The 15,837-nt window shown below is 42.4% G+C and overlaps 1 protein-coding gene across 1 annotated transcript; it reads left to right on the top strand.

Annotated features, from left to right (window-relative positions):
* Positions 1 to 9,351: 9,351 nt before the first annotated feature.
* LOC121813273 (granzyme K-like) lies at positions 9,352 to 13,540 on the top strand. Its single transcript, XM_042216936.1, has 5 exons — positions 9,352 to 9,483; positions 9,659 to 9,803; positions 10,447 to 10,582; positions 12,990 to 13,259; positions 13,349 to 13,540. The coding sequence occupies exons 1-5, from the start codon at positions 9,420 to 9,422 to the stop codon at positions 13,538 to 13,540; spliced, it is 807 nt and encodes a 268-aa protein (XP_042072870.1). The 5' UTR covers positions 9,352 to 9,419.
* The last annotated feature ends 2,297 nt before the right edge of the window (positions 13,541 to 15,837 follow it).

Below are 15,837 nucleotides of genomic sequence, written 5' to 3'. Positions count from 1 at the left end.
GCCCTCAGATGACTGCGGTGATGAATTATTGCCACATTAACAAAACTGACTGAACTGATGGAGAAAAGCTGTGTTGATCATTTCTGTTGGACATTTCCTGCTTAAACTTTCAGACTTTTAACTGAGATGAATCTGTATTTGTGGAAACAGGATTTGCTCTGTTAGTCTTACATCATGGAGAAACCCTGAGGTGTGGCTCAGGTCGCAGTTTTTCAGTTTGCTGGACTGTTGGCTTCAAAGCAGTACAGCGTTCACACGATCGCTGATCAATCATACCTGATGTTCAGCTTTGAGAACTTTGTGGACTCATGTCAAGGAATTCAGGAAATTTCTTGGATATTTTTCTGAATAAAGTCAGATAATTATATCCAGTTTACTGAAAACCTGAAGCTGTGTAATTAAAGTAATTACAAACAAAGGAGCGACTAAAAATAAAAATAATCCCAGCTGAGCCGGTTAAACAGCTTCATCCTGTCTCTGCTCCGAACCTCCCAAATGAAACAGTTCACAGCTGAAAGTAAAAGTCTGCCTGAAACTTTTACTTTAATGCAGGAATGTTCAAACATTTAGACGTTCCTATGAAACTGAATCATGTCATCATCTGATGCCACTCAGACTTCAGTGTTTGTACTCTTAGCATTTGTTAGTGTGACAGAAAATACACATTAAAGTTTTTATGTGTATCTAAGAGTGCATGGTTTGAATTACAGTTTGAATTACAATTAATTAATTCATGAATTATTCATGAGTGACATCATTTCAAGTGGACGAGCTCTTTCTATTAAAAGTTCATGTTTAAACAAGGTACAGATTATTATCTGATGATAGTTTATGACCACATGTGTTAATCTTTATTTTCATTTCCTGTGTAAGTCCAGTCCGTGAGATCACTGCCTCATCACGCGGTGTGTACAAACGCACACCTCAGCTTTAAACATGAGACAAACAGCTTTGCTTTGACACTGTGTTGTTGTTTTATTCTGCACTGAAAATACATGAGCTACTAATGACTAAAGCACAGAGACATTCGCTGAAATTACTTCATGAATCTATGAAAAGAAATAATAACAGTTAAAATTACATCAGCAGTAGGAGACAGAAACATTCAGATTTCTTTCAGCTGACTGGAAATAAAACAGCTTCAGTCTTTCTTCTTCTGTTTCAGTGGGATTATCAGTGAATGGTTGTTATGTATTATTAATAATCGTGTTCAGTGCTGTTAAAATAAGATCAAACACATACTGAGTACAGACAGGACTCTCATATAGACCTCATATTAAGAATGAGTCCAGAAAGACAAACATGAAACAGGTCGGACAGTCCTGAGTTCTTCTGACTGAGATCACAGCAGCTGACTGCTGTTCACACTGACATGAACATGAACACATCATCTCTCTCTTACCTTTCACCCTCCTCTCGCTTCTCATCTGTTTCTCAGCAGCTCTGATGTGTTTCTCAGTTCACACGAAATATTTTCCTTCTGAGTGGAGTGAAAATGATCGTGTGTGGTGAGCCTTTTATCCTAAGGTGTGAGGATGTTCGGGATGAGGGATGGGCTACATCGTCCTTACTCGAAATTACATAACTTCAGGAAACTGGAGTGTTATTTACACACCTTTCCAAGAATCGAGCCTGGGCGCATGCACGCGCACACACACACACACACACACACACACACACACACACACAGGTTGTGTTTTAATTTAAGCTTGGTATCCTGCCAGATGACTTCAGTTGAGTGATATTTATTGTAATTGCTGTTCTGCAGCTGTATGAATGCCGGTGTAGAAGTGAGAGTGAAATAAACACTGAAGAATGATGATGATGATGAAGGTCTGCATGTCTGATTTCTGGTTCAGTTTCTTCTTCTTTTGTGTTTGACTGTTTCCTCCTCTCCCTCCTACCTCCCATGTCCTCGTGTCTGCACGAGATAGTCTTTGCCCCTCTCTCAAACTCTTGTTCACTTCATAGTTTAATGTTACTTCCTCTTGTTGTTTCTATGTTTTTACGTCTGCCTTTTCCCGCCCTCACCATCGTCCTGACTGAGGTCAAGTACACGACAAAATATGACAGTCTAAATTCCTAAGCTCTCTCACCGAGTTGAAAACCAAAGAATAAAGATGAGTCTTAAAGCACACTCTGAAAATCTGGAGGGTGAGGGCGAGCATAACATGTGGAGGTAATTCATTCCAGAGTTTGGAGGCTTTAGCTGAGGAAGCTCAATCCCTCAGTCTCCAAATCTATCCTTCAAAATACAAGAGATAATTCAATTCAATTCTATTTTATTTATATAGCGCCAAATCACAACAAAAGTCGCCTCAAGGCGCTTTATATTGTACAGTAGATGGCACAATAATAAATACAGAGAAAAACCCAACAATCATATGACCCCCTATGAGCAGCACTTTGGCGACAGTGGGAAGGAAAAACTCCCTTTTAACAGGAAGAAACCTCCAGCAGAACCAGGCTCAGGGAGGGGCGGGGCCATCTGCTGTGATTGGTTGGGGTGAGAGAAGGAAGACAGGATAAAGACATGCTGTGGAAGAGAGACAGAGGTTAATAACAGATATGATTCAATGCAGAGAGGTCTGTTAACACATAGTGAGAGAGAAAGGTGACTGGAAAGGAAAAACTCAATGCATCATGGGAATCCCCCAGCAGCCTACATCTATTGCAGCATAACTAAGGGAGGATTCAGGGTCACCTGGTCCAGCCCTAACTATATGCTTTAGCAAAAAGGAAAGTTTGAAGCCTAATCTTAAAGTAGAGATAGTGTCTGTCTCCTGAATCCAAACTGGAAGCTGGTTCCACAGAAGAGGGGCCTGAAAACTGAAGGCTCTGTCATGGTTGGCTGTGTGGCAGGTAGGCACAAGTGGTGGACCCAAAATGCAGGACTCTTGGAGATGGGACTTAAACTGAAAATACAGCTTTATTACTGGACAAACTCTTCATAAAATAAAACTCAAAGCAAAACAAAATAAGACTCTAAACAGAGGTGTTGGAGGACAGGACATAACAAACACACAGCAAGTTGAGGGTATGACATGGGTCCAAATCAGTCCAAAACACAAGAAAATAATTAAACACCAACTAGATCACACGAGTCCACAAATAAAGTCAGGGGGTCGGCCTGGAGGTCGACAGCACATGAGCCCTAGCAATTCAGGTGGCCGACCCGGAGGCCAGTGAAAAAGACAAAATGGGCCTGGAGGCAGACCACGCGGCCATGGTGGCAGGGACCTCGTTCAATGGGCCGGCGGCGATGGCGATGATGTCCAGCTAGAGGCCTGGAAAGTGGCTTGCAGAGGTGAGGTGATCCAGGCCGAGCTGGATCAGACGGCAGTGTAGCAACCGCAGGACCAGGCAAGGTAGAGGCTAGACGTGGCAGCTGTGGAACCAGACGGCAGCGAGCCAGCTGCAGGTCGTGGCACTGCAGGCAGCAGAGTTCTAACAGCTGTTTGAAGCACTGCAGGCGACAGTGTGGAAACCGCAGGTGGAAACACAGGAGGTGGCTGAGTGGAATCAGAGCCATCAGCGGACTCAAGGTGCTGGAGCGATTCCTTCATCAATGACAGATGGCTGAAGTGGCTCCTCTGGCCCCTCAGCGGAGACAGGCAGCTGGACGGGCCCCCCGAAATATCTAGCGGAGACAGAAGGCTGAAGCGGCTCCTCTGGCCCCTCAGCGAAGACAGACTGCTGAACGAGCCCCTTGGACCCTCCAGCTGAGGCAGGCAAAGGGCCAGTAGGCACATAGACCTCTGGTGGGTACAGAACAGAACCAGCAGTCGAGGGGACCTCTGGCAGGGACGACGCTGGTTGGAGCTGCGCAGGACAGCGGCTCTGTTCAGGGTGTAACAGCAGAATGCAGTCCTTACCTGGCCGCATGAGCTCACTAGAGCTTCCAGCACAGAACAAAGGTGGCAGTATTAACTCCTCTGAGCAGTCAGAGGGGATCATTTGTTTAGACAGTCCTGTGGAGCTCCCAGGAAAGACAGGTTGTGCTTGCTTCTGCGTGTCCAGAGTTAACTGAATGCTGATATTCAGTCCCTGGGGAGGCACTGGATAGAGTAAAAGTCTCTAAGTTGGTCAGGTCTTCAGGAGCAACAAAAGTTTGTGTAGTGCTATCCTCCTCCTGAAATTGAGTGGGTGGAGCTGCAGATTGTAGTGGCGGTTGGTGTGAAGGTGGAGCTGGTGATTGAGTGAATGACTGGGCAGCAGGAGATTGAACTAGGGACAGCTGGGCAGCTAAACGGGCTTCTGGCCGGGCAGCTGCTGTCCTCACCCGAGGAGCTGATACGGGTACAGAGGCCGGCAGAGCCTCAGCCGGACTGGAAACCAGAACGGGGATCAACTGGGCCCCAACCCTCCTCTCCTGGGGAACTGGGACAGGAGCAGGAGAATGCAGGGCTGCAGCTGACCTTAGAAGGGGAGCACAAAGAGGCAGGGAGGCAGGCTCAGGGAAAACAGTCTTTTTTAGATTACTTTTCTGCTCCACATGAAAAAATAAAAACAGTCTGTTAATTTCACTGACTGTACAGATTCTGTTAACTCCAGGGGTCCAGAATCAGCTGAGGACAGTAACTCAACCTCTGGGGAAGCTCTGGGAAAAATTTCAGTCTCCGGAAAAGCCAGTTCTTTAACTGCAGTAACAGTCTTAATGGAAACAGACTCTGAGCCGACATTAACTGTATGTGTTATTATATTCCTGGGCTCGGAAGGAACATGAAAGAGACCTTTAAAATCCATGGAGCCAGAAAATATGGCCTGGGAAGAAATAGTCTCAGACCCTGCGATTTCAAATTTGACAAAACCTGAGTTGGCTGTCATAGAGTTCATTGGCTCAGGAATGGTTGACTCAGAGGTTGTAAGTCCAGGCTCGGAAGGAGCAAAATGAACACGGTCTCTCCGACTCACCGCATCTGTTGATGACTGCCGGTGACGTGGACCCATGACATTCATTTAAGGTCATCGTGTGTTTTGTGAGCAAATACATTTGCATATTCGTAGTGTTTCCTCCCTTAAATTAAATATCTACTTTGCAAGTATTGCAAGTTGTCCTGTTGTCATCCGTTCTCGTAAAGTATAACCAAACTTTTGAGCGTTCGAGCCGCCATGTTTCCTGCCAGGTAAATGACGCTCCGCAACGTGGTGACGTCATTCGGGGCGACTGGAATCGATAAGGGAATCGTTTGCAAAAATGGCAAACGATTCCAAGGAATTGAAACAGTGGGAACCGGTTCTCAACAAGAACCGGGTTTCGATACCCATCCCTAGTGATCACTGACTGTTTTTAGGAGCTTTTTGAGATTAAATAGAAGAAAATACAAAACATTAAACATGTTAACAACACAAAAGCCATATTAAACGCAGCTACTTTAGGCCCGGAAGTAGGATTCATCACGTCATCACTTAAAGACTGGATTGGGTGATATGGTACTACAAGGTCATTAAGACATATGGTTTAAATCTGTTCTCTCTTTCTAGTCCCTGTCAGGACTCTTACTGCATCATTTTGGATGAACTGAAGGCTTTTCATTGAGTTTTTAGGACATCCTGATAAAAATGATTTATGTTGGTCAATATCAAAGAGCAAACCAAGATAATGAAACTGACTCATGATGGGCTAAAAACTGTCAGCAAAGATGTGGCAACCTGACAGGGAAAATATCGTTCTGAAACCTTTTGGGGAAATTACTGTTTCAAAACCTTTCTTTGTACCAATGTTAGGACAATGTGTCTTTCATCAACATTTATTACACAAAATGTTCTTTTGATTTTTCAACCTGTCTTCTTTTTCATTTCTAGATTATAACGCAGCGTTCATAAACTTTATAAGGATAGATCACAGTTTCAGAGACATACCAGCAAAAATATTTCACATGTGTGGATGTGTGTGCACGTTTGTGTGGATTTGTTGTGGAGTCTGACAGCAGTTAGAAGGAAAGACCTGCCGAATCTCTCCGTCCCACATCGTGGCCACTGAAGGAGCTGCTCAGTGCTGTCAGAGTCTCCTGCATGGGCTGGGAGATGATAGCCTATAAATCTGTATCCAGACTGTACCAGCCCATCACCGGGTGCAGACATGTAGTGCAGCCGTTGTATGTGTGTGCATGTGTGTGTTAGATATTAAAGCTCAGTTTCTCCCATCGGCTGTGAAGATTTTGGGTGGATGAGTCCATTTTGCTTAGACTGCATTTCTTCAGCTCAGCATATAAAGCTGTGCACCTCAGTGTTTACTTGCTTTTTATGATTCTGACATAACAGGTTTACACTTTTCTTCTCAAGTGCAAAATGTAAATTATTTTAATTTCAGTTTTGTATTATGAATATTTTAAATATGCAGAATTCGACTGAAGACGTTTTACAGAGTTGATACGGAAAAGCTTTTGTGGGACTTCATCTTCCATGTGTAAATATGGAAACTGCATGTGATTGTTAATTAAATGACTGCCAGTGCACACTTGAATTACAAATTAAATGATTCGCTCCTCTTCTCCGCTGTTTTTCCCCCTCTTCCTTTCTCCCTTTTCTTTTCCTCATTCAGGTCTGTCCCGTATTTAGCAAGTGAAAATAAAAAATAAATAAAATAAACAATAAAAGGTGAATCAAATAGACCCAAGGCTGGGATGGTCAATTTGGTAAAGTAAATCCGTTGGGCATCTTTCTTTGCCTTTAGACAATAATTCTGATGCAAAAGATCCAAACGGGACAGGCAAAAAAAAAAAAATGCTTTTGAGAAACACTGAAAGAAAATGAAAGTGTTCAAAAAATGAAAGTGTTGTGCTGATCAAGGGTCATTCCGGCTTTGAAGGTTTGTGTCTCGTTGTGTGTAATTAGGTTCAGCTGTGTTCCCCTCTGGTGTGTCATTCCCTCGTTACCTTGTGTGTATTTATAGTGTGTGCCTGCCTGTGTTCCTTGTTGGTTCATCTGTATTATTTGGTCATCTCTGCGCCTCATTCTGCTCCATTCCCTGCTCTTCATCTCTTCCCTTCCCTCCTTATGTTTTCCCTGCGAGTGATTCTGTGAGTTATCGTTTCAGGTTTTGTTTGTTAGTGGTTTTCCCCAGTTCAGTTTTGCCCTCGCTTTTGTTATTTATCGTTCACTGTAAATGGACTGGTTCTTATATAGCACTTTTCCACTCTTCTGAGCACTCAAAGCGCTTTACACAACTTGTGCATTCACCCATTCACACCCATTCGCACAAGCACAACTGACATTCACACTCCAACGAATGCATCGGAGAGCAATTTCGGGTTAGTATCTTGCCCAAGGATATTTGGCATGCAGACTAGGGGAAGCCGGGAATCGAACCACCAACCTTCCGATCAGTAGATGACCTGCTCTACCACCTGAGCTACAGCCACCCTTTAAATAAACTCACTTGCATCACCGCTGCTGTCTGCAACTTGGGTCCTCCTTCACTTCTCCACATGACTGCTGCGGCAGCCGTGACAATCGGAGGCAATGTTTGAATTTGAATGTCTCAAAAACTATTAACAATAAAAACCTGAAACTTTCACTGCCCTGTCAGCCACCACGAGATGAGATTCTGAGGCTACAACTGTCTTGGCTTTGCCTAGAAATGCTGTGCATGAAATGTATGCTTTGTGGTCCCATGTTTCTGGGACGCCCGCTTCCTAGTCCTACATGTCCTGTTATCTAGAACCTGGCCTTCAGTTTGGAGGTGGCACTAAGGCTCACTCCAAATAATGCTGTGCAGTGGCGGTCCTAGCCTGTTTGCCGCCCTGGGTGAACACTCCCTCTGGCACCCGCCCCCAAACACCACCACACACACACACACACACACACACAAGGCAAATCAAGGATTGTACATTAACATAAAACTGTTGTCGACAGTATGAGAGTATGCATTGTATGCAAACAGGCTACCAAACAGCCATCATAATTCGTCATACAATGAGAACAGGACAAATCAACAATTGACAATGACTAATTAATATTAAAATCTGTAACATAATGTATTGTTTGGAGTTTAGTCTGTTACTGTTACTATTTTTACCATTTCTTCTTGGAGCAACTGTAACCCACATAATTTCCTCAGGGATTAATAAAGTATTCTGATTCTGATTGGTTCAGGATGACCTGCCATCATCCAATCACACATCTGCTTACCTGCATCTTTTGCTCGTTTCTCTCTTTTCTCTTTTTTCTAAACTGAGCACCTGATGGCTTTGAACTTTTCTTGTCCATCTTCCATTGGTTTTAATTTTGCACTGCAGTATGAACACAAATCCCCAAACTCGAGGATCACTACAACTTAACCTAACACACCTACACCTTAGTTCACAGATTCACTTTGTCTAAGGTTTATTTCTGGGATTTCACACAACCCAGGATTCAAATCATGAATACATGATGGGCTTGATTTACAACATTATGAATGAAATGTGCTCTATTTTGAAGCAGCCAGCCCCTCCCCCTCCCCAAGCAGCAGGCGCAGCTCGCAAACGGAGGGCGCCCTTACTCCCAGCAAATGGGCGATAGAAAACCGATCGGTGCCTGTGACATTTCCAATATGCGCTGGCTGATGTCGGTATGAGTACGAGCTATTTTTTTTATTTTTATTTTTTGCCGATGCCCGTGATGCCGCCCGGGCAACCGCCCGTGTCGCCCAAAAACCGCTATCAAAAACCGCTACTGGCCCATTAGTGAAACGTGGCATGCTTAAAGCGGACACAAACTGTTGCAGGATGCATACCACAGGCTCAAAACCAGAGCCGGTAGCAGAATAAGCTGTCTGGCATTGGCAGAGAAGTTTTAACAAGTTTTTCATTGGCACAAGCCAAATATTCTGCTGCTCAACCCACAAATGAACTTTCCTTACAAAAGTGGCGCCATTTAAGGGGAAGTAAACAGGCTTTCCAATGTTTTAATAGTTATTGCCCTGAACCTTTGCTATAACAAGACATTTATATATTCATGTTATCTGTATCAAATATTAATATTTGTTTGATGATTTGTACGTTTCAGTACATCGCTGCAGCTGCTGCTCACATTAACAACATGTTTCTTTCTTTTTAGCTGTTTCTGAGCTTAAGAAACCAGTGAAGCAAACAAGACAGCAACTGTCGCAAGTTAGGCAAAGAAAAAAAATGGGAACAAATTGGGAAAGACTGTCAACGATATCGTTTTGCAAACTTTGGTGAAACCGTATCAAAAACTGTCCTTTGTAAACGTTAGGACATTTTGTCTTTTGTCATCATTTACTTCCACAAATCCTCTTTTATTTTCTTAAGCGGACTTCTTTTGTTCTAAATTCTTGACGGGTTTGGATGGGTGTGTCAGTTTATCTTACTCATCCAATGTCAGACCACGCCCCCTCAGCTCAGCACATAAAGCTGAGCATCACAGTGGGTTTCAGTGCATTCAGCGTCTGATCAAAGAGGGAAGAAGAAGAAATGTCCTGCCTGAAGAATTTCAGTCTCCTCATCTCATGTGTGCTCCTCTTCATCATCCAGCCAGGTGAGTAACGTTTTCCACTCTAATTTAATTTAACGATTGGTAATTTTAATCTTCATGTAAGTAAGCGTAATGCAAAGTCACACTGCTGATATCCTTCAGGTGTTTATTTCACTCATCTGTTCTTCACTTGATCATCTGCTGATTTATGTGTCCTGATGTTTTGTTTCTGTTTCAGGTCGTGGTTCTGAGATTATTAATGGGAAAGAAGTCGAGCCACACTCACTGCCTTACATGGCCTATCTTAGAACTGTGACTAATTCTTGGTGTGGAGGGACATTAATCCATCCACAGTGGGTGCTGACAGCCGCCCACTGCACTGGGTAAGAATCTGAGGTCCTATTTTCCTCAATTTTAAAAATAATGCAGTATTTATTTTCAACAGACTATTATTCCTTCAGTAACTACCCAGAGGTCACTGCCCTCACCTGTGGTCACGAGCTCTGGGTAGTTACTGAAAGAATGAGATCAGGGCCAGAGCAGCAGAAATGTGCTTTCTGTAAACGGTGGCTGGCCTCTTCGTTAGAGAAAGCGAATAATACACACTGCTATAATTATACATGCAAAGCTAATTACATTGAATGGAGAGGATGAATGTAGAATATTTAAAGCTGATTTTTCCCTCTCTTGTAAGCACAATATCTGTACAGAGGTGTTCTAGAAAGTTTTATTTAAGATGGAAAATATAAGTGTTGCACTCATTTAAAATAACACAGAAGCCACAGCTACATACACATCAAACATTTGATACATTTCTTCATCTAAAACATTTTCTGTAAATTTAAATTTCTTCATTCAGCTTGAAGAAAAAATAACGCAGATTCACCCAAAGCTCAGTAACAGCTATAACCCAGCCATATGTAGTAATACACAATAATAAGGAACTATGATGACTGTTTTAGAAGCCGCTGTTAACCTTTTAAATATGTAAACCTTCATCACCAGATTGTGTTTTTTCTTTTACAGGAGTTACTGGGTGACGCTGGGAGCCCACTCCAGAACGAAAAACGAACATTCCAAGCAACTCCGAGTCGTCGAGAAAAGTTTTCCTCATCCTGACTACTGTTGTGCAAAGCACGACAATGACCTCATGTTGCTGAAGGTAAGGTGATATATCAGGGTCTAGGGATGGGTATCGAAACCCGGTTCTTGTTGAGAACCGGTTCCCACTGTTTCAATTCCTTGGAATTGTTTGCCATTTTTGCAAACGATTCCCTTATCGATTCCAGTCGCCCCGAATGACGTCACCACGTTGCGGAGCGTCATTTACCTGGCAGCGGCTCAAACGCTCAAAAGTTTGGTTATACTTTACGAGAACGGATGACAACAGGGCAACTTGCAATACTTGCAAAGTAGATATTTCATTTAAGGGAGGAAACACTACGAATATGCAAAAGCATTTGCTCACAAAACACGATGACCTTAAATGAATGTCGTGTTTTTAATTCCGCTCCGGACTCGTGAATCTCAACCCAGCAGCAGCGGTAACGTTTGCACGTCCTCTCCCGTTAATGCGGCAGGTAAATAATCAACTAACAGTGCATATTATGTTAGCGCGATCTGCCTTATTACAAACCTGCCATTACTGTGCATTTAGGTGACCATGATGAGAGAGACAGACAGAAGCTGTGTTCCAAAATGTCGGCTGCATCCTTCGGAGGACGCGGCCTTCGCGGTCTACGTGGGCCGGGTCCTTCGAAGACCGAGAAGGCCGGAAGTGCGAGGCTGTGAAATGGGACGGTCTAGCCTTCAGATTTGCGTCACCGCTGTGTCGGTGGAGTTTAATAAACTCGGCCGTCTGCTCCTTGCTATCTAAAATATAACAGGACACTGGAGTAAACTCTCGACCGTCTCACACTTCTGTTTAATCAGTTTTCTGTTTGACGTTTATTCAGCTGTGTGAAAATCCCGGAGGAACCCACCCGATGGATTAATAAAGTTTTATTTAATCTAATAATCTAATAACTTTGATCTCAGCCAAACCGATTTACTCCGGAACAAAAAACAGAAAAAAGGCAAACAATTACATTTTTAAGTTATCCGAGTGACTTATATATCATGTTTAACCTGAGTAGCAAAAGAGCGGGGATCTGAAAACGATGAAGCGAGTCCGCTGCTCTCGCCGGCTCGAGTGACCACTGAACCCCCCGGCTTGCTATCGAGCGGGTGGGTAACAGACGTCTCCGAAAACGTCGGCGCACTTTTGCAAATATGCGATGTCTTGATAAACCAAGCAGATATTTGAAAGCTCTTAAAATATGTTAAAAGTTTATTTTGTGACCCAGAAAGAGTAATAAGACTAATTTTAAAACTTAGCAGCGGCCGCCATTGTTGGCAGCTGAAATTTGGCTGGGCCGCGCTATGAATTCTGGGATATGGTGGGCCACGAAGGACACACCCGACCCATCCTTCAAATTCGGGGAAATGAAGGACGCATTTGTCGGCCGCATTTGAAGGAGTCGACGAATTGGTTGGCTTCAGATGCTGGCAGTTCTCGCTGCAGTCTACCGGTAGCGTCTCCTTTCAGGCCAGGATAGACGAATGTCACCGAGCAGAGACTCAGTTTGTGGTCAAAGGCTTGCACCCGTTTGCCACAGCAGATGATTTTCAGTAAGTGAATGTGTTTAATTGTAGGCAGGGACATTACTGGATATTCTTGTGTAATTGCTACAGAATAATTTATGTTATACTTTGTTATTGCTACAGAAGAATATTTATTTTATTATTTTACATTTACAATTTTTTCCTGGGGACCCTGTGACACCCCATTGAAGAGCCGTAGGCTGTGGATCTCTTAAGATCTCACTGTTGGGTTTGTAAGGCCATGTTACTCCTAAATTTCTATCTTGTTCAAAGAGAAGATATAAAACAAAGTTCTAAGCTAATCGACCTTAGTGTTCTCCTTTTTTAAAAAGAATCGATAAAGAATCGAATCGTTAAACAGAATCGAAAATGGAATCGGAATCGTGAAAATCTTATCAATACCCATCCCTATCAGGGTCTGATACAAATAATGTAAATGTAAATGCACTGCTTCTTATTTAGCACCTTTCTACTCTACCTGAGCACTCAGAGCGTTACACAACATGGCTTATTCACCCAAACACATCTTTCTGTGCTTAAGTGCTTTCTAACACTGACACACTCACACTCTAACGTAGCATCAGAGAGCATCGTGGGGTTCAGTATCTTGACATGCAGACTGGAGAGACCAGGGATCAAACACCAAACCATCCGATTAGTAGATAACCTGCTGTACCTCCTACAGCCAACTCAGGTTTTGCTCACTTAACTAAAACTTAGTTTCATTTTTTAAAATATAAAATGTATTTCCATGTCTTTATAGACATGTTTCAACTCATCACTGCACATATTTCATATTTTCCAAGCAAAATATTAGAAATAAATGAGTGGTGCTACAACTCTTTAGCAAATATCTGTTTATTTAATGTAGTTAATGTGGAGAGATTCATCACCAATATCTGATATTCTTTTTAACTTTTTTTCAGCTTAAAGAACCGGTGAGGAAAACCGGGGAGTCAAGTGGCTCAAGTTTGGCGACACCTGAGAGACCCGGCAGCTGGCAGCACGTGTCTGGTGGCCGGATGGGGAGTAACCGAAACAAAACGAAACATCAGACGTCCTCAGTCTGTCAATGTGACTGTGGTCGGACAGGCAGAGTGCAACTCTCGGTGATTATTACGAACCACGACCCTGTTATCACTGATGACATGATATGTGCTGGTTCAGATGGTACAAACGTCGCTGATACCTGTCAGGTACGTATGAAGAATACATGTATTTTTCCTTGTTTCCTTGCATTCAGCTCAACACCTGAAACACTGTCATGTGTTTGTTCTTGCTGCAGGGGGATTCAGGAGGCCCGCTGTTGTGCGATGGAGCGCTGGTTGGAGTCACTTCTTTTGGACGGGGTTGTGGTTCATTAAAAAACCTGGAGTCTACTCGTTTGTCTCAGGAACAAGCTGAATGGATCAAGAAACGATTAGTCAAGTTAAATGTCATGAAAGCAGGTGATCTCTCGAAACAGGAGAATCTTTGATGCTTTGATGTTAACATCTGTCGGTGATTGTCTCTGTAGACCATTGATTCATTTATCATTCATTGTTCTCTACGAGTATTTAGTTTCTGCCAGCTTAATATACTTTTTTTTTTATAGATTCTGCACTTGGTTAGTCCACTACATGATCTTATGGCAGATAAGTTGGACTGACCTCCCTCCACATTTTAGTCCTACTGTAAAAATAAATTGGAAACACTGTTTGAAATTTTACCATCTTTCACCACACAAACCAGACAGAAACATGGTTGTATTTAATCATCATTTTTCCAAATAATTCAAAGAACTCCCAGACATGAGTGCTCCTGGTTGTTGCAGATGAGTGCGGCTGCAGTAAAACCAGGGAGAAGCAATTTTTATGTGCACACAAAACCCACGATTGTAATATGAAACAGAGATTATTCAGACTGTCAAACAGACAGATTCAGCAGCTCATATACAACCAACTGAAACTGAAGATGAGGCTTGTGGACAGGTTTGTTGAAAAGACACAAAAAAAATCTTCTTTTCTTCATTTTGCATTACTGTTGCTTGAAAACCAAAGAAACAAACATCTTTTTCTACTTTCTAATAAAGCTGGAGGCATGAATAAAAAAACACATTTGCTCTCTTTTTCTTTGATTGTACTGCAGTTTCAAACTGTACCTTTCAAAGTAGCATCGTTAATATAATGAGTTTACAGTTACAGTCTAGTTTGAGGCCTAAGAAACATTTTTACTGCTTTTTTCAACTCTTTTGATCAGCTGTAGATTTTCTTGTACAAAACTTTTCTTCAGAAGAAATGAACACAGAGAATATTCACTCATGAGAAACAAAGAAACCTGAGAAATACTGACAGCTTCACATGTTGAGGATCTCCTCCTCCTTAGGATTCAGTGACATGATCTTCACACATTCACCTCCATCAACTCTGTCTTTTGTCATTGATTACTTCCACAAATCCTGATTCATTTCTTTCTTTTTGTGAAACTGGCTGAAAGTATCAGTCATATACACGTCTGCACCCAGTGTCCTCTGTAGTATTTATGATAATTTGACCACAGGCTTTGAAACAATATCAGCACTCGATCAACAGTTTCCTCGTGTCTGTTGCCGCGATCACACAGTTTATAAATATCATTACTCAGAAAAGAAAGAGTACTTTTTATTTTAAGTAAATACTTCAGTCAATCACCTCATATATCTTATGATTCTTGGTACTTTAAGTTGTTTAATCAAGACTGAACCAATCATCTGAGAGAGTTTGGGAACAAACAGAAACACGTATGATCAAACTAATCCTTTCATTGGAGGACCGAGGAAGAAGAAAATACCTGTCCTGCACAGAGAGCAGCACTCGAGTCTTGTGTTAGTCATAATAATGTGTGTGTTCATTTATTCCACTGCTTGAATGCCAGTTTAGCTCCTTAGGTAGATGTTTTTATATAATTATTGTTATCATTAATTATCATTGTTACCAGTATTGCTGTGAATTTGGTGGAACTTACCAGTGGCTGTGTCCCAATTCAGGGTCTGCACACTTGAAGTACGCATTTTAAGTGCGGTTACGTCACCGCCACGCGACGACGGCTGTCCCAATTCGAAGTGTACTTCAAATGCATACTCCAAATGCGCCATCGATTTCCCCAAATATCAAGCGTGCTCCGGTGCACACTTCGTGGTCCCATATATCCCACAATTCATAGCGGCGGTGGGTGTGGATAATTTTGCCGCAAAATACGGCAGAAGAGGGAGCGAAGAGTGAACTGTCAAAAGTAAGTACTGAATATGACGTCACTTATTTATGTGCAAATGTTTAATAACGAGAACATTAAAACATTGGACTTTCTTTAAGTTTTGGCTTGAAGACGTTTCACCTCTCATCCGAGAAGCTTCTAGTTCTAAGGGTCAAATGGTGGAGAGTCCCAGATATTAACCTCAGATCTATAATCCCAGTTTTTTGAGATCCTCCCAAAGACGCCATATATATAGTATATATATATATTTTAGGTGGGGGAACTTGCAATACTTTTTTGCCCCACTGTATATGTGTGTGTGTATATATGTGTATATATGTATATATATATGTGTGTATATATACACATATATATATTGTTGGAATGCTACTACGCAAGTAACCCTGGCGGAAGGGGTTACATGAATAGGATGAGGGACCTATGGATTCTTCGATACCCAACATCCACAATGACGGCGAAACAACTAGTAGCTCAGTGTTCCAACATTCGAAAGAAGGGACTGCTCTCACAGCTAGAGATTGACGAGGTACAACATAATGCCAC

This window comes from Haplochromis burtoni, unplaced genomic scaffold, assembly GCF_018398535.1.
Source record: "Haplochromis burtoni strain Fernald_Lab_line unplaced genomic scaffold, NCSU_Asbu1 Contig_1377, whole genome shotgun sequence".
NCBI classification, from domain to species: domain Eukaryota; kingdom Metazoa; phylum Chordata; class Actinopteri; order Cichliformes; family Cichlidae; genus Haplochromis; species Haplochromis burtoni.
This window is presented reverse-complemented; position numbering and strand designations above follow the sequence as displayed.